This window comes from Hesperophylax consimilis, chromosome 5 (genome assembly GCF_061612785.1).
Source record: "Hesperophylax consimilis isolate HC1 chromosome 5, BYU_Hcon_1.0, whole genome shotgun sequence".
In the NCBI taxonomy this organism is placed as follows: Eukaryota; Metazoa; Arthropoda; class Insecta; order Trichoptera; family Limnephilidae; genus Hesperophylax; species Hesperophylax consimilis.
The window spans coordinates 31,293,947-31,317,445 of NC_142840.1; the positions used below are offsets into that span (position 1 = coordinate 31,293,947).

General features: G+C 32.9%; 1 protein-coding gene across 2 annotated transcripts in view; it reads left to right on the forward strand.

Moving 5' to 3' along the window:
• Window positions 1–23,499, forward strand: part of LOC149423778 (semaphorin-2A-like) — a 647,562-nt gene that overhangs the window by 102,681 nt on the left and 521,382 nt on the right. The window contains exon 3 of one of the 2 annotated variants that reach the window (XM_089631808.1): window positions 6,696–6,746. The exons of the other annotated variant lie outside the window; for it this stretch is intronic. Within the exon in view, the coding sequence (XP_089487934.1) occupies window positions 6,696–6,746 (51 nt within the window). The remainder of the gene's footprint in view (window positions 1–6,695; window positions 6,747–23,499) is intronic. 2 annotated transcript variants of the gene reach the window in all.

The following is a 23,499-nucleotide window of genomic DNA, read 5'->3' on the forward strand; positions in this document are numbered from 1 at the left end:
CTCTATATCCAGCTCCCGAATTGCCTGCTTTACACTTCAAAGCCGAATGAAGACAAAGTTGCGACCTGAGATGTCACTCTCTAGGAGGCGGTTGGGGTTAAATGTCACTCTGGGTAAACTTTCCCCTTCCCCCGAGTTAAAAGGAGGACGGCGAGACATTAGGGATGGCGTATGGCGGGCCACCGGGGTAAGCGGGTGGAGTAAGATGGGCCGTGGGGGTAAACGGGTGGAGTAGGGTGTATTAGGGTAGTGCACCATCTCCACCCGGTTACCCCCATCTCCACCCGACATTATTATTAGCGACGCGGGGAGGGCAGAATGCAAATTGAGCGCTAATTGAATACAACCAAAGTGAGTTCTCGAAGTTAAATTCCGTCACAGGCCGACCCTGTTCCCGTCAGAATCAGCGGCGTTTAGTGGCGGCTGCTAATGGTTTACTTAGATTTTATCTTTAAGATGAAAAACTTGTAGTTTTAATTTAAAGGGTGAACTTTTATTTTATGGGAGTTAAAAAAACTTGAATTAAGTTCCTCGCCCAATGTTTTCTTAATTTCAAAAGGAAATGGGAGATAATTATTCCATCTCTCCATCTCTTGCTCTTTTTTCAACTTTTTTAAAGTACTGATGAGATCTTTACTAAATTGCGTAATCTGTTGAAATAACTAATAAAGCCACCACGCCATAGTAGCTCCTCAGTGGTAGACAGAGATGATGGATCGTGCTGCATCCTTCTCACACAATCACACCTGACCTTCTATCGTACCAACTATTGACCCAATCCTACTCAACTATGCAATTCGCTTGATCGTCCCATGTCATTCCGAGCGTTCCCGATATTTTCGTCTACCCATTAACGACCATCTTGATATAGGAATCAACCTAGTTTGATTGTCAGTCTAACCCTTAAAACCATTTAATATATTTATATGTTGAATACGTTTAATACAAGAAAATGATTATCACACGTGCAGATTTATGCCAAATAATGTAATTATGGATAGGAGCACGATAGAAACATAATAAATATGATTAAATTCTTACATGTGCGTCGATGATAAGTTGCAATGCAGTCCCAGTCAACATCTTTTTTATTTTTTATTTATTTGGTACAATATTTTTTTACATTTCAAAGTTTTCCAGTAATGTTGGCTTCACTGGGTGGCTTGCCCGTGCTGAGGCCTTCATTTTATAATATGAAAATATAATCTAAATACAATCTACAATATAAGATAAAATAATACATTTAATATATAATCTTGTGTGTTTGTGAGTAATGTGTGTTTATATTGGTTTTGTGTGTTACGTGTAGGTTTTATTTTTATTTTATGTTATAACATATTGGTAATATTGTCTCTTTTGTTCTTTAATCCATTAGTTACTAACTAAGCACTTCATGATTTAAGAAACTAAGCATATTATGCAAGATTACAGTTAATTACACAACATAGAGTTTATTACAGAAATTACAGTTAATTACAAAAAAATAAAAGTTAATTACACAAATTATAGTTAATTACACAAATAACAGTTAATTACAGACATTACAGTTAATTACACAATTTACAATTAATTACACAAATTACAGTTAATTACACAAATTACAGTTAATTACAAAATTTACAATTAATTACACAAATTACAGATAATTACACAAATTACAGTTATTTACACAAATTACAGTTAATTATACAAATTACAGTTATTTACACAAATTACAGTTAATTACACAAATTACAGTTATTTTCACAAATTACAGTTAATTACATAAATTACAATTAATTACACAAATCACAAGTAATAACATTATATTATTATAAATATTTTCCATTACATTAATTTATTAGTATCTAATTTTGAGTGAGATTATGGCATCCCCGATTGGGGTATTTTATGAGGATTTAGGTAGTAGGAGGGGAAGAGATGAGAAAAAAAGTACCTGGCAATTCAGATCTGGTCACCAAACAAGGCTAATGCCATTTGAAGCAAAGTTTCATTTCTTAATGGTGGTCTTACACCAGGCGATTCTGAAGATTCTATAAACCTTATATTATTTTAGTGATTAAATTGAAATCCTGAAATATATTCAGGATTTGAACCCGCAACTTCTAGATTGCTAGTTGAGAGTCTTACCCTTTAAACACGGAGGCTGTTCACAAACAATGAATGAAGGACAAAAAATATCGCTTTTTAATTTAGTTTTATTTTTTGTACGAAGGATTGGTCATCCATTTACTTAATTCATGATTAATCTCAAGATTTCATTTATGAAGAAAACTATACTAAAAAGTTGTAAGGTTATTAAGAGATTAATTTAATATATCTATTGTTTTGGAAATTGCATTCAAAAGCACAATTCCTCTTGTCGTGCTATGCTGTGCTAGAATATCTGTTCTGCCATGTGGTATCTTGAAATGGTCGTAGTGACGTACATACCTACCATGTATTTTATTTACAATATTACATCCCTCCAACCGCTAAAGTTCATTTCCAACACATCTAAGTGTCACATGTGAGTCATGTTTACATTTAAAAAAAAAAGATTGTTTATTCCTTTTTTTGTTTGTTAATGTGATTGATTATTAAGGTATCTCATAGAAAAACAAATATCTCATATGGTTCATAAGTAAAAAAGTTGTTTTAAAAAATTCACATGCATGTCGATTGCTTACACTTTTGCAGGGTAAGAATACGCATACCGTAGTGCTAGGGTTCGCACCCTGCTTTTAATATGCTCTAGGGTGCAAAATGACCTGCAGGGATGCTTTCTTACTCGCGGAATATTTTACGATAAGAATTTAATATAAGATGAGCAATGTATGTGTTTAAAAATAATTCCATGTATATGGGATAAGTGTACGCACTCACGAAATTGCGTACACTTAACCTCTTACCCCTACCCCATCATACAAAAAAAAACTATTTTACTGATTATTCTGAAAGACCACACCGTTCTGACGTTTGTTACACAATGGCACCCTTCGGTAAGAAAGGCGAAAAAGTATCGCGCACACTTTTCAACTGCGTACGGTTACCCTACGTGAATCCACCACTTTAATCTTTTTTATTGCGATTAGGTACATCGGTCATCTGCATTGTACAGCGAGTATTTCTCATTTATTCATTCGTAAAACATAGTTTTACCGCATTTGCACTCGAGGGATCCCATTTCTACTACACCCATTCCTGTCATAACAACCCAACATAAAGTAAACTAAAGTATTGTGTGTTGTTTACTAAAACATTTCCCCCAGATTTCCTATTAAATAGTGCATTTATTATCATTCCTATCTCTCCCCATTAACATCACGGGAAGCCACTAAATTTCCCCGAACAAACCAAACGTCAATGACAGCAAAACATTGTGCCCCATATATCTCTTTTTCTTTCATGCATTTTCATATACGTCCCATACAAAACTCATACACAATACTCGCACATATTCAGTTCCCGGTGAGCCAATTTCCTTTACCTCTCGTAGTGGTGGTCCCGGCCTCACCCGGGGCATAACCAGAGATTGAATTTTAGTTAAATATAATATACGGCCTCAATAACACTGAACGTAAATCATTCTTTAAGTTTGAAATACTCCGCTCTTCGTACATTCACACGTCGCTGAATACAATAGGGCGATACTTGCTTTGCTCTGCTGTCGCCTGAGAAATAGTTATGGAGTCTATAAATTACCATTTCCCGTTAGTCAGTGTGATCATTATAAGGTTGCGTAGGCCATACATAAGCTAATTTTGCTTATTACGAGGTAAATATCAAGTGAAGATCATTTTCTTGTAAGCATCTTATGCATTTCTAAATCATTTATTTAATATCTATCCACACGGGGGATCCAATTGAAATGATTTCCTTCACGGAATATGTATTCTTTGGGTTTTTTTTTTTTTTTTGTTTAATTTTTTTTTGTTACGAAACTATCGAACTCCACAATGCTTCGCTATTAATATTTTATTTTTTGATCGACATGGCACGACCAAGTGAATCAGATACTTGAGTCGGGCCATGTCAAGAGTCAGAATAAAAGAAGAGTGTGTATGAGACGGTATATGAATGTGAATGAGGCAAGAATTGTGTGCTAAGACCGAGTTGTTTGGCGGTCCGTCCTCTCTGCCGACCCCTGCCGAAAACGGTGTGATGGTTAGTTAGTTTTAGTCTACGACTTCTTCCGCCATTTTCTACTGTATATCACAATGTTACCTACATCGACTTTAAATCGACTCTGTATCTCATTCCGGGGCAGAAATATTATATAGGTATTCCCCGGGCGTCCCCGACTTCTCTTACCATTCAAACCTCTCTCCTAACACTCCTAGTATTAATAAAAACACACTTTGAAATTTTCAAAAATATCGGTGACTAACTTTCGGAGACTTAAGATTTTGAACAAACGAACATTTAATTTTTTATTTATTTAGATAGCACAACATTTAAAGCTATAACAGTATGCAAAATAATTATTTTATTACTCCATAAGATAAGTTCCAAGATCTCGTGTTTTTTGGAGGGACCCAGGTTCATTCGTTCCTTTGTTGTATAGGAGAGTAAACATAAAGGCAGACAAAAGGTAAATCACTGCACAGCCGAGAGCGGGTCGTAAAAGCGACTAATTCTAAATATTCTCATGTGACAAATCGGTTCCGATGCGATAGGGTTAATGACGCTAGTCTTTCGGAGCACCTTTCATTGAAATACTTGTAGAACTAGGTTAGCATTCTCACCTGATATCCGTGGTCTGAAGGTTGCAATCCGTTTGTTAAAATAATGTAATTTATCAATCAGACTGCCTGTTGCCACCATTTGGGTCTTCAAAACAAAGGTGGCTACCACAATAAAAGCTTGGGACTAAAAAAGGCTATTCACTGATGAACAAGCCCAGATAATTGGTATCCAACTGCATTTATATCTTGACACATTTAGTGCCATAAATATTTTTTCTAAATATACTTAAAATTCCATTAATAAGTGCATTTTTATAGACTATTTATATAAAAAAGAAAAACAGTTGCCATTTCTGTTACAACAAACTAATTTTCATATTTTTTCAACATTCCATAAGGTTTCAAACTATTATGATAAAAGAACAGAAATCGAATACTACATATTTATTGACAAGAAAATTACAGAACATATATGGAAAATATGTTCTGTAATTTTCAGTAAGTATTATTATTTAATGTAAGATTTATCAAGAGTGTTTTCCTACACCAACACCGTGCAGTACTTTTTTACACAACGAGCAAATCAGGTTGGATCTTTTCACAGAGCTACTGTCCTTACTGCTGCATGGTGACCGGGAATGTCATCAAAATGACAATTTAACACACCTCCAAAAACTGATTAAGTTATGAAATGTGATGAAGCAAAAACTAGGTTAAATAGGTAACTATTAAACCTAGTTTATCACTTTTAATGACTCATTATCATTTTTTAGAGGTGTGTTGAATTTTCATTTTGATGAAATATCATGGAACCGAAAGTTATAACGCAATTTAATGAATTAAAACATAAACACGGGAACACACCGTCACTGACGCGCGCCAAAAGTGAATTGTCGAAAAGAGCGCTACCGCGTCGCTGGCATTTCTCGCACACCTACCTATGAGCGCCACGGCGCTTTTCGACACTGTAAGGGTTAATTTTTTTTTTTTTTTTTTTAAATTTAAAAGAAAGACAAACATTCCCAGGTTACGAATAACCCAACAATGTTTGAAAATCTCCTACTACCACCACAGAAAGCCGAAAATGTTGCTTGTGTTGTGATGGAGGACTTAGCCAGCCGAGGAATCGAATATTCATAAATATACTCCATCGCACAAAAATCGTGATTCCATAAGCGCGTAAATATATAAAAGGCTTCAGTTTTCCCGGACTTTACGACGGCCCAAAAAATGCAGCTTGATTACCATCATTTCGCTTGAAATATGCAGCCGGCAACACATGCTACGAGTATTTACAATATATATGCTACATCCCGTAAAACATCTTATGATTTTTGCAGTCGCCGGTGTTTATGGACTATCTAAGTTATAAATTTAACTCCATTGTTCTCGCACGATTCACAACGTAACAAAGAAAGTTTTATGACTAGAAATTATTACATTTGAATAACTTCGCGTGTTATACTTGCATGTTCTATACTTTTCTCGTTGCTCCGCTCTGCGATTATAAATTAAATGCATGTGTAAACTTTCATTTTATACGTATTTATCTACGAATGTTAAAACTAGTGAATCTCCATCATTCGGAGTCGATTTCTATGTATATCTTTTTTTGATTTGAACTTTCCTTTTCGAGTAAATCGTGTCCGAAGTTGAAATTTTTTACGTAAAGTTTGTAAGAAAGTTGGTAGAGGGTTAGTAAAAGCTGTTTAATGTCTTTTATAATGAAGTGTACACCTGGCTCGCAAAGTTTTTTTCAAACCTTTATTTGCCGAAAAAAATGAAAAAGTTAAAACAAAACAAAAAATCGAAATGCTCAGATCGAAAATAATGTGAACTATAGATTTACTAGTTTGCCGCTTGTACTATTTTCCAGACACCGTTTATATTTTTTAATGTTTTCCATTATTTATCTTGTGCCAAAAACGCTTTGCATTTTACCTAACGTTTTGTTATTGATTTTATCAATAATTCTAATTTGTTTAATGATTTTTATTGATTTTAACAATATTTTTTCTTTCTCAACAGGTTCGTCATCCCATCTCTCACACGGGTCCAATCTGATTCCTCTTTCATCAGGTAAACAACTGCACTATGATTCATACTAACCAAAAAGATTAAATCGAGAAAATATCCGAAAAACAAGCCAGAATCTTAACGACCTAAGTGAAGCAGCCGTGCACAAAAATATGCGAAGCGCGACCCTTGTGTATTGGACAGACCTACGGTTGAATTTACCCTAACAAATCTCTAAAATAACGTGGAAATCTTAACGAAGTGATGAAGTCGTGTAAAACAATATTTGGCGCGCGGCCCGGCGTTATGGTCAGACCTACGGTCGACTTTGCCCTAGCAGGCCTAACCGTGAGGTTTATTTTAATTATTTCTGTTGAACGTATTACTAAATTCTCAAATTTTTTTAGAGGGATCTCTCGGGAAGTTACCAATTCATCGTCTATAAAAATAAAATATTGTGTTTGCCCCTAATTTTATAGTTGAAAAACGTTTCATAAAATTTTCAAACTGTTTGACGTAATATATTTTAATGGTAAGGTCCTGTATTTATTAATCTTAATCCTTAAAATCTTAAATAAAAAAACAATTAAAAACATTATTTCAGTAATAGTAAATAGAATATCAGCAGAAATAATTAAAATGTGAACGTCGAGCAACAACAACATTTCAATACAAATCTGTATTGAAATGGGTGTTCCGACAAACTTTTCTTATTTTTTTTCTAAATCTTGGCAACTTTTCCATTTCATTTTTCACCGAAAAATAGAACACACACCTGCAATATGCACTTACAAATTCTTATAAGTTACCTGTAATTAATTTAATATGTTTATTTTATATTTAGGGAAGCCCTGGGGACAATAATTTTCTTCAGGGCCTATGTCATTTTTAGGGATGCTGAGTGGAGGGTATTTTTCAGTAGGAAAAAGGAGTGAGCTCCATGTTGTAGAAGGAAAGAAACCAGGGGCTGGTATATCGTTCTACAGCCGAGTTATTAACTCAAGAACGAGTCGTAGAAACGATCTGTTCTCATGTTATGTGATTATTGTGTGAAGAATTGAAACGTTGCTTAAAATGGTTTTGGCCGTGTTTGGTGACCAGACTTGACTAGCCAGGTATTTTCCCACCTTCCTCTGCCCCATTTCCTTCCACTTCAGCACATACCCCAATTGTTGATGCCATAGCCTCACTTGCTCCAGAAGGTTGGGAGCAGTTGAGACTCTTGTGAGGTTTTAAAAAACCGCGCAGAAATGTTCGTCATGCTAAGTACCCACATCGATATGATCAATGTTGTTAATAGGAAATATCTAAATATTTGAAATCGGAAGCTTTTAGGAAGCAGCTTTCGATTTAAAATATTTAGATATTTGGACGATAATATTTTCCTATTGACTATTTGCATTTGGTTATCTTCCATGGTCAACCCATAAAACAAAAGGTTTCCCATATATAATAAATATTAACATGCACGTATTTCACATCACAGTAGTTCGCCTTTTAATATCCGCCCGAACTGCGCTGCGGTAAAATATTACACCTTTTGATAAATGCTACACGGAAACAAAACGCTCTAAGTGAATTCTTTGCGCCTCGGATTCATGATTTATAGTTTATATTGTGCTCATATTTTTACCAGTACCTTTCCCAGATTGTATTATTTATGTACGGAAACATTACACGTCGTACGAGAACCACAAGCGGTGACTTTCCTTATATTATTATGGGTATCTCGGTGCGGGTCACAATCTATAAATCACTTGGGATATGAAATTTTTAACGATATTTTGGCATAGCAGTTGGTCAATATGTAGCGGTTATTTTTTTCGCATGTAAAAGATGATTAATACTGAGTGTGCGTGCATATTTATTTTGTGTGGAAGTGACATTTTGTTGGTTCAAAATATTAAAACATTATAAAAATTTAAAACATTTTTTACCCTTTGGAGGCCTGACCATGATACCAAAAGTAAATAGCAAATATATGTTTGTTTTTTTTTTTGGTGAAAAAGAAATGGTAAATGATCTTTCAGAGTCCGATATGGACCTGTTACAAGCACATTTTAGCAATTAATATAGTGAAGATATGTAAACAGTTTTCTATGTGGTCCTTTTAAAGTTACTTTAAAATACATTAGTCTACTTTTGCTAACTCAAAACACTTCAGATAACCTTTAAAATTAAAAGCTTTTACCGGAATAACGGACATTCTTGACTAAACTTCTTTAAAAACACGTTAAATGCCAAAACTCTCAAATGCAACTAATACAGGGTACCATGGACAGCTGCCATTCCAAAGTTTTTTTCACATAATCTTAATTTTTTGACTGCTGATAATATCTGTGCTCTGTAGCTGCACATTATGAAATTATGTGATAAGGATGCTGTTTCATCACGTTCGAAAATGATGAAAATATAATGTTGTGTCAATTTTCCACAGCATCCAAAGGGTTAACTTTTTAAACTGTGAATTCCTAGTGGAATTCGTATTTTAGGGAAAAAACGTTTTAACTTTTGTTAAATTGTTTATTTTTGACCAGGCTGTTTTCATTAATATTAGATGTTTTATTTATTGGATTTAAACCGATGAAAATAATTTTTAACACATTTTTTTATACTTCCTCCTGTGTTGGTTGTGAGTATAACTTTTGAACTGATGTGGAAAAGTAATATTGAAAAGGGGGACAGTTAAAATTCGAAGCAAAATGTTATTTAGATCATTTTATGTAATGTTTGATCTACGTGAGTCCTGTTGCCCCGAGCCGGTGGAAGTGTGGCAAGCACAAGTGGAGGCGGAAGGAAATGGGAGGGGAAGGAAGTGGGTGGAGAAAATGAAGAGGTATGAAGTAAGAGGAGGGCTTATCAGTTATTCTTTTCAATCAACGTTTTAAATTTGTATATCCGTCGCTAGGGGAATTCCGAAAAATTCTTCTTTATTTGAAATGAAACTCAAACGCACAATTTAAAAAACCCACCGTATAGGAGAAAAAAATGACGTAATTTAGAAAAAAATTCTTTAAGTAGGAATATTTCTGAAATAAAAAACTTTATAATTTAAAGTATATCAATAACTTAGTTGACACCACTTTTATTTTTTAAACTTAATGCCGTCCAGTTTTCGCTACAATCATATCTTCTTCAAGGCTATACAATACTTTACTAAGACCTAAAATCTACAATAAATAAAATACTAAGCATTCTCATAGTGTTACAAAAAACTTGAGCTGACTTTCGTTTTGCATTTCTGGTTTTAAACTTGCGATCTCTGCGCTAGCGAGTTAAATATCGTACCTATCAGTTCACGTTTGGGAAAATTAAACAAAATTCTTATTTATTAAAATATTGCATTTAAATTATCAGCAAAAAAATGTTTAAAATTTTACTCGACCCGTTCATAAGATTTCTGGAAATATTATAGTATTCATAAAAAAAATACGAATTATTTTTAAAATATGTTTTTTTTCCTCCACAGTAACATAAGTGAATACGAATGTAAACAAAATTATAATTCTAACTATCTTACCCTTCAGACCCATTTATAAAAAAAATCGCAAATCCTAGACATTAGACAATTCTCATACACATAAGGAAAAATGATTTAACACTCAAAACTCAACCAAATATTTGCACCCGCTATTCATCACACCAAAAATGTAAAATTCCTCCAACAAAAACAGCCTTCGCCCAGCGACAGTTCTATTATATAGCGCCTAAAATGTTCAACTTACTGAGTATTAGTATTAGACATCGAAAACTGATGATCTTTATGCCATTAGTGTACAGAACTGGTTATTTGCTCAGGGAAGGAAATATTATAAAGAATGCCTTACATCTTAAAACTGTTCTTATTTTTTCATATTTCTCGAGTAAAAATTTTATCTCTAAATTAACTTTCAACAAAAACTCTATATTACGCTGATGCGATTATTCTTATTTTTATTTCTATTATCCCTAACATTATCTATTATTTTTATTTGTATCTTTATTTTTACAAGATTCAATCTACCTAATATTATATATTCAGAATTGGTTATTTATGAAGGGAAGGAACTATTTTAAATAATGCCTAACATCATTAAATTAAGGTTATTTGCTTTATTATTCTTTTTTTTCATTTAAATTCTGTTTAAAATTTCTTTTTAAAATAATTAATTAATTTATCTTTATTTTCATAATTTTCTTATTTTCAGTTAAAGTATTACCTATTTTACAAATACATTACATTTCACAAAATAATATTTTAACAAATGAATCATGTATTGCAATTATATAATTATACACAAATTTCGACTACCATAATAGGGACATGTGTCTAGCATGGTAGTCGAAAAGCATGTAAAAAACTGTATTAAAATATATTTTATGAAAAAGAAAAAAAAAATTATTACTAAGAGTGTGTAATATTAACTACACCTTCTTGCGATTGGAAACTTCCGCCTGCTTCACTTATGTTCATTTTGGCTAGTATCCATAAAAGTCGTAATATTAATAGCTTACTTAGCCACTAGTTTAATATCTCACATCGCCATTTAAAGTCCCCCAAATAGCTAAAACTCACCATTACCCTGTTACGTGTTTTGCATCTTGCTCGAGTTCACCTGCACCAAACATTCGGGCCACTGTGCACCATGGGGGTGCATTCTCAACTGTGGGAGCTTTTATCCCTAATTAAGTTTTGTTGCCGAGATATGTAGCAGAAGCAGTCTTCGGATGAAGCCTTGCCATTACGACTGATTGACTGAAGTGTAGTTAACTTGGAAATGGAGATTGTTTCTAGATGCGGGTGCGGGGGCGAAACTTGCCCGGGGGCTGGTGGAACTACTGTGATTCTCCGACTTGCTGATTTGTCGCTGGAGTTAGGTTGTTGATCTAACTACTTCCGTCATACTCTATAAAACATACTTGTACGTTGTACGATAGTTTTGTGTGAAAAAAGTCAGTTACATTCTTGTTATTTCGGACACTTGCACAGTGCGCAAGAGGGTTGCATCAGAATTCTATGCCCAGTGTAGGTGCCAAAATAGGAAAACATTTAATTTCATTCCTTTAATTATAAACAATGCCTAGAGACTATTTATTTTTAAATTTTATACCCGGAAGATATGAATTTTGCCATTTTTAAATACTTAGGACGGGTTGTTTCGGAGAATTTGAACAATTCATCAAATTTCAACGTTCATTTCCAAGTTCTGTGAAAGATTTTTTCAAGTTCAGTTTTTATTTCAGTTCTTTCAAGCAACTAACCTATAATGATATAAAAACAGAACTTGAATAGGACTTTCGCAGAACCCGAAAATGAACGTTGAAATTCGATGAATTGTTCAAATTCTCCGAAACAACCCGTCCTTACAATTTTCACATTTTTTGAACCAATTCTTCTTCCTCTTTATTATTGGTGGGGGGTCAGAGGGGGACATCTAGGTCTGCGAGCCATTCTAGGGCCTCAGGCGTCGCCATGTGAACCTCATCAATCCCGCCGGGGAATGAATTGACCACGTGTCGATTCCCCTGGGCCTGGAGATCTATCGGTCGTCGGCCCCTTAAATAGCGGCATAGTTTGTAGTTGGAGGCCCAATCAAGCAATTTTTTGGTATTAAAATAATAAGGTTCTAAGGTTTTTTGTCCATGGTTTTCACAAGTCATCAAAATGGAACGAATCTTTCGATTTACAAAAATAAAAGGTATCATTCTCCCTTTTTACTGCAAAATACCAAAAAAATACCTTGTATCACTTTTCCTGCAATATACCACCGCTTTTCCCAAAGATATCGCTAATTTCGTCAAAAATAACGCGAATCGAAAACTAACGTGTAATTTATATCTCCCTTTCAATGAGATCTTATTATATTTTGAAATATATGTTTCTGCCTCGCTGATATGTTTATTGTGCCGCTGTTGCACTTTATTTACGGGAAAATTAGAAAACGAATAAACGTCAGGAATTCTTAGTTGGTTCGGGAAAAAGTGGTGTAATTCACTTATAAGTTTTATTACATTTTTTTCGTTGTTGATATTCAAATGCTTTGCTTATTTTACAATTAATAACCATGATTTATTTAAAGTATTTGATAACGTTTTCATTTCATCAACTATTAGCCCACTGATAACATTTTTGGAATTTTTAAATTGGTTGTGTCCGCAGGTAAAATTATAAAGCTCTTTTTCCTTATACCGCTTTGTTCAATATTTATCATAGCAGTTTGCCAAAAACGTATTTAATGTAAGAAAATTATCTCTGTTCAACGTCAACGAGGCTCTAATGAGACGTTACCCAAATATTATTTGATGATCGCTGCAGCAATTAAACAATGATTGCATTGACATTACGTTTCTGATGGTGCATCACAAGTGTTATTTGACCTCGGTCTACCCCGCTCTACCATATACACCCAACCTAACCGGAGTGAGCATAACTACGAACTACAGTAATGTGAATTGTTCTGAAATGTTCTTAAAATGACAACTGGACTAACTTACTTACCGTCAAGCCGTTTAGTCATATCAAAGTCTCACTTGTGTGTTTTGTTGTGATGACTCTTGACATGAACGTAATAAGTTTTTGATTCAATTGATAGTGCCATTTGATTCTCAGGCGTTCACGTTTTCTTCTATTCGATTCCTTACCTGACACTCGTGTTGTGATGGTGAAAAATACGGTGAAAATAATGGAGAAGCGATGAGAAAGGTTATAAGTTTCTGGCTATCCAGATCTGGTCACTAAACTCGAACAATTTTTAAATTCTCTCCGACCAGGATGAAGTCATTTATGAGAAAAAATATAGAGGAATGTTTTAAAAATATTTATTTTAGAAACAAAAAAGACGTGGTCGAAGGGTAAAGCTCTCGACTAGCAATCTGAAGGTCTCGGGTTCAAAACCCGACGTGCGCAAGAACATTTTATTTGATGATTTTGTGTCATTTCTCGAATTATTCATTTAATATACTATATATATTGTACATGCGGCACGTTCCAGAGTGGAAGATACTCTTAGTATCTCCCTGGTGTAAGAAACGTTGCTTGAAATGGCTTAAGACGTGTTTGGTGACCGGATCTAAATAGCCAGGTACTCCCCCACCTTTCTCTTTCTTATTTAACATTATTTTATTTTAATAATTAATAAAAAAAAATACATTTGAAATGTGTAATTCTTTTGTTTACACATTTAACAGATTTTAATCAGAATGATGATTTTTCAAGTTTTCATAACGTTTTTCACTCGAATGTTAAATTTCGGATCGTCTCTAATATTTTTATTTTTATTAAGTTGCCATACTGAGACAAATATATTTTTTTCCAAACCTACAATAATTATATCCCGTGATTTTAACGGGTCTGGGCTAGTATTTAAACATTTCTAGAACCTAATACGAATTTCCATACAAAGTCTTAATTTTTTTGAATTTTTGAAGGATCCTTATTTAAAAACAATACACATTTTCCTAAACATAAGAAACATATATAAAATAAAACAATTAAAAACAATATATTTTGCACTTTGCCAATCAATAATAGAATATGGAATTATTGCTTGGGGAGGAGCAACAAACTCGGCTATCAATTACATAGAAACCGCACAGAAAACGATCTTAAAGGTAATACTAAAAAAACATAGACTGACTGATACAGACCAAATATTCAACAGCTGTGACGTACTAGATATACGCCAATTATACTCTAAAACACTACTAAACTACATTTTTGACAAAAAAAAATAAATTTCAACAGACACAAAATAACACTAACAGACCAGTTAGACAAGCGTACAAAGAAAACATAAAAACTCCGACAGTAAATTCAAGCTTTGGACAATGACACTACCAATACCATGCAATAAAAGCTTTCAACAGTTTAAAACTTGAAATTAAAATTGAGTAAAATAAAAATAAATTCACACACAAAATTACAAAATGGATTAAAGAACAAAAAAGACAATATTACCAAAATTTCATAGCATAAAATACAAATAAAACCTTCACGTAACACACAAAACCAATATAAACACACATCACTCACAAACACACAAGATTTTTTTCAATGTACTATTTTTTTTAATTTTAAATATATTATTATGTATTTTTAATTTTAAATGTATAATTTTTCTCACTAAATATATTATGTAGTTTATATTTCATATTATAAAATGAAGGCCTCAGCACGGGCACGCCACCCAGTGAGGCCTACATTACTGGAAAACCTGAATTGTAAAAAATATTGTACCTAATAAAATAAAATAAAATAATAATTATTATTATTGCAAGTGTAATATTAATCAGAAGGAAGAAAGTGCATGGAGAGAAGGCGTGGAGATATTATCAAATGAATAATTATGCGCTCAGATAGCAAAAATTTAAGTTTACTAAAAAATATATTTTTAGTTGTTATTTGCCCTAACGTAATCGTGTGTTCTCATTGCGCATATTATTAAACATTCGGGGCTTATTCTCCTTACTGTTTCTATGTACATAACGTGTTAGGTTACGTTAGGTTATGTTGGGGGAGTGTGGGGTAGCGGTGATGTCGGGGTAAATTGCTACTCGCTCGCTCATGTAAATCGGATCGGCCAAATATGCGAATCATCGAGACCTCTTAACTCGATCACAATCAGAAACCGAGCACGTGTGCCCCGCCACTAATTATTTGATCAAATAAACTTGGGGAAATTACGTAAATGACGAATATTGATTTTGGGTTTCGATTCGACAAAAAATAGGCGCATTTTGTTTAGTATACTTATATGTGGTACCTGCTTACTTTCAAGGTTATAATTTTTTACGACGAAGTCAGTAGCGACGCAGTGAGTTCAGGCCTTGGTGAGATTAAGCTAAATACAAGTTTAGCACAATTATTGAGTCAAATAACACAAACTAGATTTACGTTTTATTTTGTATATACGTAAATTTGTTGTGAAAGGTTTTTTTAAGCCAAGAAATGAGAGGAAGATCTGGGAATGAAAATGTACGAGGGGTGGGTAAGAACCTGGGGGTCAGTGTATTATTATTTACTTTCATTATTATCTAGCTAATTTATTTACTTACTTACTTTTTATTATATTATTATTAATATTATTTACTTACCTATCAGTTATTATTTACCTATTTTTATTTAGTTATATTATTTTTTCTTATAATTTATCATTCATACTATCCATGTGGTAATTGTTAGTATGGTTACCCTATGCTTGTGTCTGATAAGCCAGCACAGGTAACTTGTACTTTAGTTAACAGAAGAATAATATTGTTGCCAACTTACTTACCAATGCTTCTTTTGTTGACATTTTTCTTTTTATTTTTCGTACATTTGTTACTAAAATTTTGTTTATTTTTGTCTACCGGTCTCGAAACGACCGTGTCATAAACTTTTATTTTTTAGGTTTAAATTTAATGTTATTATTATATTAAGTTTACATATATGTATTTTTTTAAATGATATAATTGTAAAGCTGCACATCTTGATACAGGAATGCCCTAATGAAATGTGCAGAGTATGTTTTTTATGTTAAAAACTGTTTTTTTTTTAATAAATAAATAAATAGTGTGTCCAGGAGTGACGGACGTTTAAATTCATCCCTCCCTTCGAGGTATAATGCCGGGTCGAGGGAGTCCTGCTGGCGAGGTAAAAATATATCTCTCAACCAGTCTCTCCAAATCCGGCCCGACACACGGTAGGTGATCCTAGACAATCCACACCCCATGAACTCGGGCATTCCTGCTATGTCACCAAACGTAGCGAACCACTTGGAGTGACCTATGGCAGAGGTGTTAGTATTCCACACCCGCCTCTTAATGATAATTCAGTAAAGATTTGTAAAAGTATGTTTCCTACCTGCCTGAAGAATGTTTGAAAAAAGAATTCGAATTGTGATTCGAAATTTTAAAATTACCCTTTAGAAATAAATAATAACAAATAATTTACGATTAAGTAGGTAAGGTAGTATTTACTTAAAAATCTTTTGTTTTCAGAACAAATGTTTGTTTTGATTTATTAAATAAGTGAAATTTAGCATAATATTTTATTTGACGCGAGGTTTACTGTTCCCAGAACTACTACTAGATATAAATATTATATTTAAAATGCATCCAGCTAATTGGGGTACGTAAGTTAGTATTTTAAATATTTTTTACAGAATATAAATATTTTTATTTTTTTGCGGAGTCCATTTGAAACTTTCTCCCCGCTTTTGGGAGGTTAGGTACTAGATTATTCTCAGAAAACTGTTCAAACAAAGAACTTTAAATCTAAATTGATAAACTCGAGGTTTTTATTTTGCTTACTTTAAAACAATTTATTTTTAAATCCTCCCGAGGCGGACGCTTAAGATAGCATCAAGTCGTTAATAATTCATTCGCTTCTAGATTGTTCCTCCTAGCAACGCCGTTAAAATCCTCTTTCGGCGCTGAAGGGATAAAATCGTAGAAGTGTAATGTGGGCGTGTCCGTGTGCCCGAACTAAGCAAATTTTTCACTTTATCTTGAAATAAATCAAAAGTTAATAAAAAGCTAATTAATTTCTTGAACAGATGGCTAATTTCATTGACCTAAGAGTTTGAATGTCTTATTTGTACTGACGCCATTAGTTTTATTAAATCGGTTTAAAAAAAGTCGTGTGAATACTGCGTAAGAACCTCAACTGCTCTCTATGTTGGGAGAACGAAGGGGGTGAAAGGGAAAAAGAGATGGGGAAGAGAAAGGAGATGGGAAAAAGAAATGTTTGAGAAGTACCTAGCTATTTAGATCTGCCCACAAACGGCTAAAATGACATATAAGTGGTGACCTTTCACTAGGACGATACTGAGATTTTTCTCCACTCTGAAACATCCAGAAAAATACTGTTTTTCATTTTTTAATGAAGAAATTTAAAGAACATTTGCAGTACCTTGGAAATTCGATGAGAATTTTAATCAATAATTATAAGCAATAATTAGTCATCCGAAATACTAATACAAATTGAAAATATCTCCCGAGTAAAAATAAATGCCGCCAACGGGAAATGAACCCGTGCCTTTTGATGTCCGGTCAGGTGTTTTGTATCCACTGAGCAATTTCGGCTTATTTCCAACCCGCCAAATGATTCAATATGTACTAGTACCTCAATCAACAATTACTGCTTATTATATTTTTTCACCTGTAAACAAACTACTTTATTTTTGTAGGAAAGGCTTTATAAGTGCTAAATTTTTCTCTAGATGGCGTCGAGATATACGATATCTTCATTTATTGGTGAAATATTTTTGACTTGTCAAATATTATTATTATTTTTTAATGATAAACTAATGCCCGTTGGCGGCATTTATTTTTACTCGGGAGATATTTTCAATTTGTATCAGTATTTCGGATGACTAATTATTACTTATAATTATTTATTATCCTTTATTCTATGCATAAAACCTTGTCTTATAAACGTTAGTTCATCATTAAAAAAAAATAATAATTTTAATTATTTAAAGTTTACACAACAGTTAAACTATCCCCAGTGACTGAATAAGATGAATCTTTCCATTAACTATTTTATGTCAGTTTCCTTTTTACATTTCAATTAGTAAGGTTTTCACGTACACGGTTGTTTATCAATAAAATAAACATTTCAACACGTTTTTAGTGAGACCTATAGTGTTCAAAACAAAATAACATTGTTTTATTCATAATAAAATAAAATTTAGTTTCGCAAATGAAGTTTTTTGATCATATAGGATTAATCTGTTCAGTGTTTTCGGCCACGTGACAATCCGGCCCGTCGGGAGATTTGTTGAATCTCCATCTCAGATCCAGTCTCTTCGATAAAGGACCGGGAGAAGGAATCTACTTGATAAAGCGCGGTGAAGCCTTTTTTCAACGAAAGCCAGCAGGAATCAAAATACCCCGAGAGCTTTTCCGATATCGTTCTGTCCCTGGAACAGATTGGATAAACAACTCTTAGGCTTATAAGAATGTAAAAAAAAGATTCGCTGTTACTTCGTGGCGTATCTCAGGTATTCTTTTTAACTCGATAATTCTAATATTAAAATAAATAAATAATTGAGCAAGCGATTTTTTTAAATGTCAGACCGTACAACTTCCCAATCGCTCCCAACAGTCTATGGCTTCCTTAAGGCCATCAAAGATGATTTGAAAGGGAGATATGTAAATACGAATGTTAGAGGGAGCGCGCTTATATTAAAAACTACAATAATTAAGCGAAAATTGTGAAAATATTCTATAATATTCTATAAAACAGGACTCGTTTGAAATAGAGCAAAAATCTCTCGACAAATGTTTTAGTTGCATTTAAAGATACACTGTGATTTTTTTCATCCCCATAACATGTTAAATAACAGAACAAAGCGTGTTTTTGATAATTTTCGTAGCTTACTTTTCAATTTTATTCTATCGAAGGAATTTTATACAATTAATTTTTCGGAATAAAAAATGTATAATGTACTTCAAAAATTTTCTTCAAAAATTACTTTTTTTTTGGAACTTGAACACTTAAAGAGTTGACCAGAAACTTGTTATAAATCGGTAGAAATTGGGTTTGAGGGGGCTTAATTGGGGTATGCTATGAGACTGAAGGTAGTGGGAAGGAGATGGGGAAGAGGGAGGTGGGGAAGTACCTGGCTATTCAGATCAGGTCACCAAACACGGCCAATTCAATCAAGGTTTAAATTCTGAATGGTTGTGTTACACCGGGGCAATTCTGAGATTATATTTCACTCTGAAACGTGCCGCAAGTAAACTTTATTTTATTTTAAGTAATAAATTGTGAAATAAAACAGATTCATCAAATAAAATTTAATTTTGCACGCTGGGATTCGAACCCGCAACCTTTGGAGTGCTGGTCGAGAGCTTTACTCCTCGACTACGGAGGCCGTTTTTGACTTGTTGATAGATGATTTTTAAAAATAATCTTATTAATATGTTACATTAAAATGCCTTCAGGGATAAAACTTTTTGCCCTTTTGCTAACTTTTGCTAACCTAACTACTGGTAACACAATGTCATCGTTCGATTTTATATAAAATCTCATACCAAAAAGTTATTGTTATACATATACATGTATATATCTGTTGATTTCGTATAGATAGGTTAATATGTCAATGCTACCCATCGTTTGATTTCATAAAGACAGGTTAATATGTCAATTTTACCCATCGTTTGATTTCATAAAGACAGGTTAATATGTCAATTTTACCCATCGTTTGATTTCATATAGATAGGTTAATATGTCAAAGTTACCCATCGTTTGATTTCATAAAGATAGGTTAATATGTCAAAGTAACCCATCGTTTGATTTCATAAAGATAGGTTAGTATGTCAATGTTACCCATCGTTTGATTTCATATAGATAGGTTAGTATGTCAATGTTACCCATCGTTTGATTTCATAAAGATATGTTATTATGTTAAAGTTACCCATTGTTTACAGATATGTTAATATGTCAAAGATTTTCATTGTTTGATTTCACATAGAAAGGTTAATATGTCAAAGTACGAAGTTTTAGTTAGAGTGTTCGTTGAGTTGGAGGTCAATTGAAGGTAAAAATCGTAACCTATTTTTTTCATTTTATGTCTCATCTATAATACATCAATGTAATACCCACGTTTTGTAATTTAGACTTTCTGCGTAGATGAAAGTCGTACATTATGAGAAATTGTATTCTTTGGAAGATTTCTTTTCATCAAAGACCAAAATGATCGATCATTATCAATAGGGCCGAGGTACAATCATAATCGTTTAGGAAACCAATTCTTCTTAAGACGCCATTAAAAACAAAATCCCCAAATCGATGATGAAAAACGATATCCCTGATTACTTTCTGGCAAAAAAGGCAAATAATCGCTCTCTGTTCAGGAAGATCGGCGATCCCCGGGGATTTAGGGACAACCGAGATTAAAGATGTGATTCCAGAATCGCAAGGTCAATCGACATTTTGTTTGCTTTCATTACATAGACGACCTCCATGGCACAACGATAAAAACTGCCATTCTTTAGCCAAGATGTCGTGGGTTAAAGCTTATGGTTGCGAAAATTAACAAGAAATAATTGGTGTACCTACGTTTATTTTTTTATCATTTCTCAGCTAATTCTATGTGTTTGCGGCCCCAGACGGTATAGTATCTACAAACTACATATTACATTAAGATAATTTTTTTATTTCATTAAAACCGAGAATATAAATATAATATATAAATTGATAACAATAAATAAACCGATTTAGGCACGGCTACAATAATGATTCCGCAAACACAGCGCGTTTAAGGCGAAGCTTAATGCTAAATTACTATTTTAATTCATATTTATAACGAATTGGTTTACATAATGAATACCAAAAAATATGCTTTAGATAAATTGAAAGTTTTCCTATCGCTTCGCTTGAGTAGAATACAAATAAAAGAATACATTACTTAATAAAAAATATAAATGTGAACTACTAAAAAAAACATTTTTTCAATAGAAACGTATGAACGCGTAAATGAAACAACTTTAAAAAATACAGTATTATAGCTTATATTATCTGCGATAGTTTCAGTTGATGAACTTTTTGGCGTTCTTATAAAATTATTTACAAAATAAATAAAAACCAGTTTTTTGCTTGAAATCGAACGATTCTAGATAGAATTCTCCGTTTGACAAGACATTTTAATGTCAATTACATACAATATAAGGTAGGTATACCAAGAATTTACACATTTTTGGCTTGTAGCTTCCTCTTAACGATATACCTATATATAAACGCAATAAATCAACTTTAACTCCCCTTTCTGTTTTTTTTTCTTCAGTTTCTAAAACACTAATGGATAAGAATCTTTTCACTTTGTTCCCTAATAAGGAAGTTGAGTAAAAAATATTTTGACTTATAAAAAATATGTTCATGTAGATCAAAAAATATCGATTCTAAATATATAAATATATTTCTATATTATTATTCTTAGAATTAGTTAAACGTTCTTGAAAAAGCATTCAATAGCAATAGACTGTATAAGCTCCACGATTGGTCGAAAGAATTCTGACGTCACATGTGTCGTGATTGTACGTACAACAGATCACCTATGGTGCATCTCTTTCTATTACATGAGAGATGGTCGGTTTAGATGAGAGAGGTGTATAGGCCAAAGGTTTATTTGGGTTTGTCAAATATATGTACGTATTTGTTGTTATTATTATATGAAATGGATTTCTAAAGATACATATTCGTATAGTGCTTTATAATAATATGTTGTTTATTGCATAACTTAGAAGTTTTTATTATTATACATGTCACATAGCATGTGATACACTTCAGGCCGCCGGCCGCCCAGAAAAGTCAAACAGTAAACTGGGCTGTAAACCGTTATTTTACTATTGGTCTTTACTTTTCTGCGCGGTGGTCCTGAATTCGCGCGGGGAACGTCAACAAGTAGCGACGGCAATACCGTACAAGTACCGTACCGGGCGAGAAAAGCAAATATTCTAACTTAAAATATTAATTTAACTATGAAATCTTAATCAATTTTCTTTTTTTTTTTAATAACATCAATTCTAATAGACGGTTAACATTGGTAAAAAAATTACTGGAATTCCTTGTTGAAGAATTACAAATTTTTCAATACAAAATGCTTATGCGACGTGGTTTTCACAGTTCGAATGACGTCACACCACACCCCGCCTCTTACCGCTCGGATTCCGCTCGTTTTGGCGGGCTTAATAAAATTTAAACTTTGAGAATTAATTTAATTATGAAAACAAAATTTAAAAAAAAAAAAAAAATACCAGTATTTAAATTTGAATGCGAACATTGATAAAAAAAATAAAAAAAATGGACTCAACTTCCTTATTGTGTAGAAAAAGTGTTTTATTTTTTTACAAATTTTTCACCACAAACATTATAGTTTAAATATGTTATGTTAAATAATTAAAATTTAAATATTGCTTTTACAATTCACATGCTATAATTTATTAAAATAGATGAATGAAAAGGCCTTGCCTAAAATGACTTTTGTAACCTAATAAAATTAATAATAATAATAAAGCAGTTTACTGTCATTTCACTTCAAGTGAGCTTTACTATAACAAACTTAAAAACGGTAATTTAGTATTAGTTGTCATGTTCTTAAAATTATTCCTACAGTGCGCCTACAGGGCCAATGCTGAAAATGTCAAGAGACCTAGAGATTTCATTTAGCAGCACCATACTTCTTGTCATGCTTTGCTGGGCCAGTACATGATGCCATGTGGAATATAGAGCAAGTCGTGATGTCAGTCTACGTATCGTGATGTTGGTTTGATGCACCTACTTACCTACCTTTAAAAATGGCTAGGTTGAATACAAGTATAATTTTATTTACGGTTTCTTATAATCATATTTTTTTACGGTTTCTTATAATCATATTTTATTAACGGTTTCTTATAGGTAATCATATTTAATTTACGGTTTCTTATAATCATATTTTATTTACGGTTTCTTATAATCATATTTTATTTACGATTTCTTATAATAAAAAAAGTTTCGTATAATCATACTTTATTTACGGTTTCTTATAATCATATTTATAAATGTATCCAATTCCATGCCACTACGTAATGATACGATCCCAGATATTCATATTTCTATGCCTATTATCAAATACCATAACATATTAATAATAAGTCCAGTCAAATAGTGGCAATATGAACAACGCTAGATGCACTAGTGTGGCATATTGACTATGACATTGCTTTCAATGGCGGCAAATTGAATTTATGTTGTACTTGGTCATGGTACTTTGCGCTTTCTAAAGTGTTTTTCGATCAATATTGAAAAAATATGAATTAAAAAATGTCGTAACAAATTATTGTAAGCAATAATTAGTCGCATGAAATATAAAAT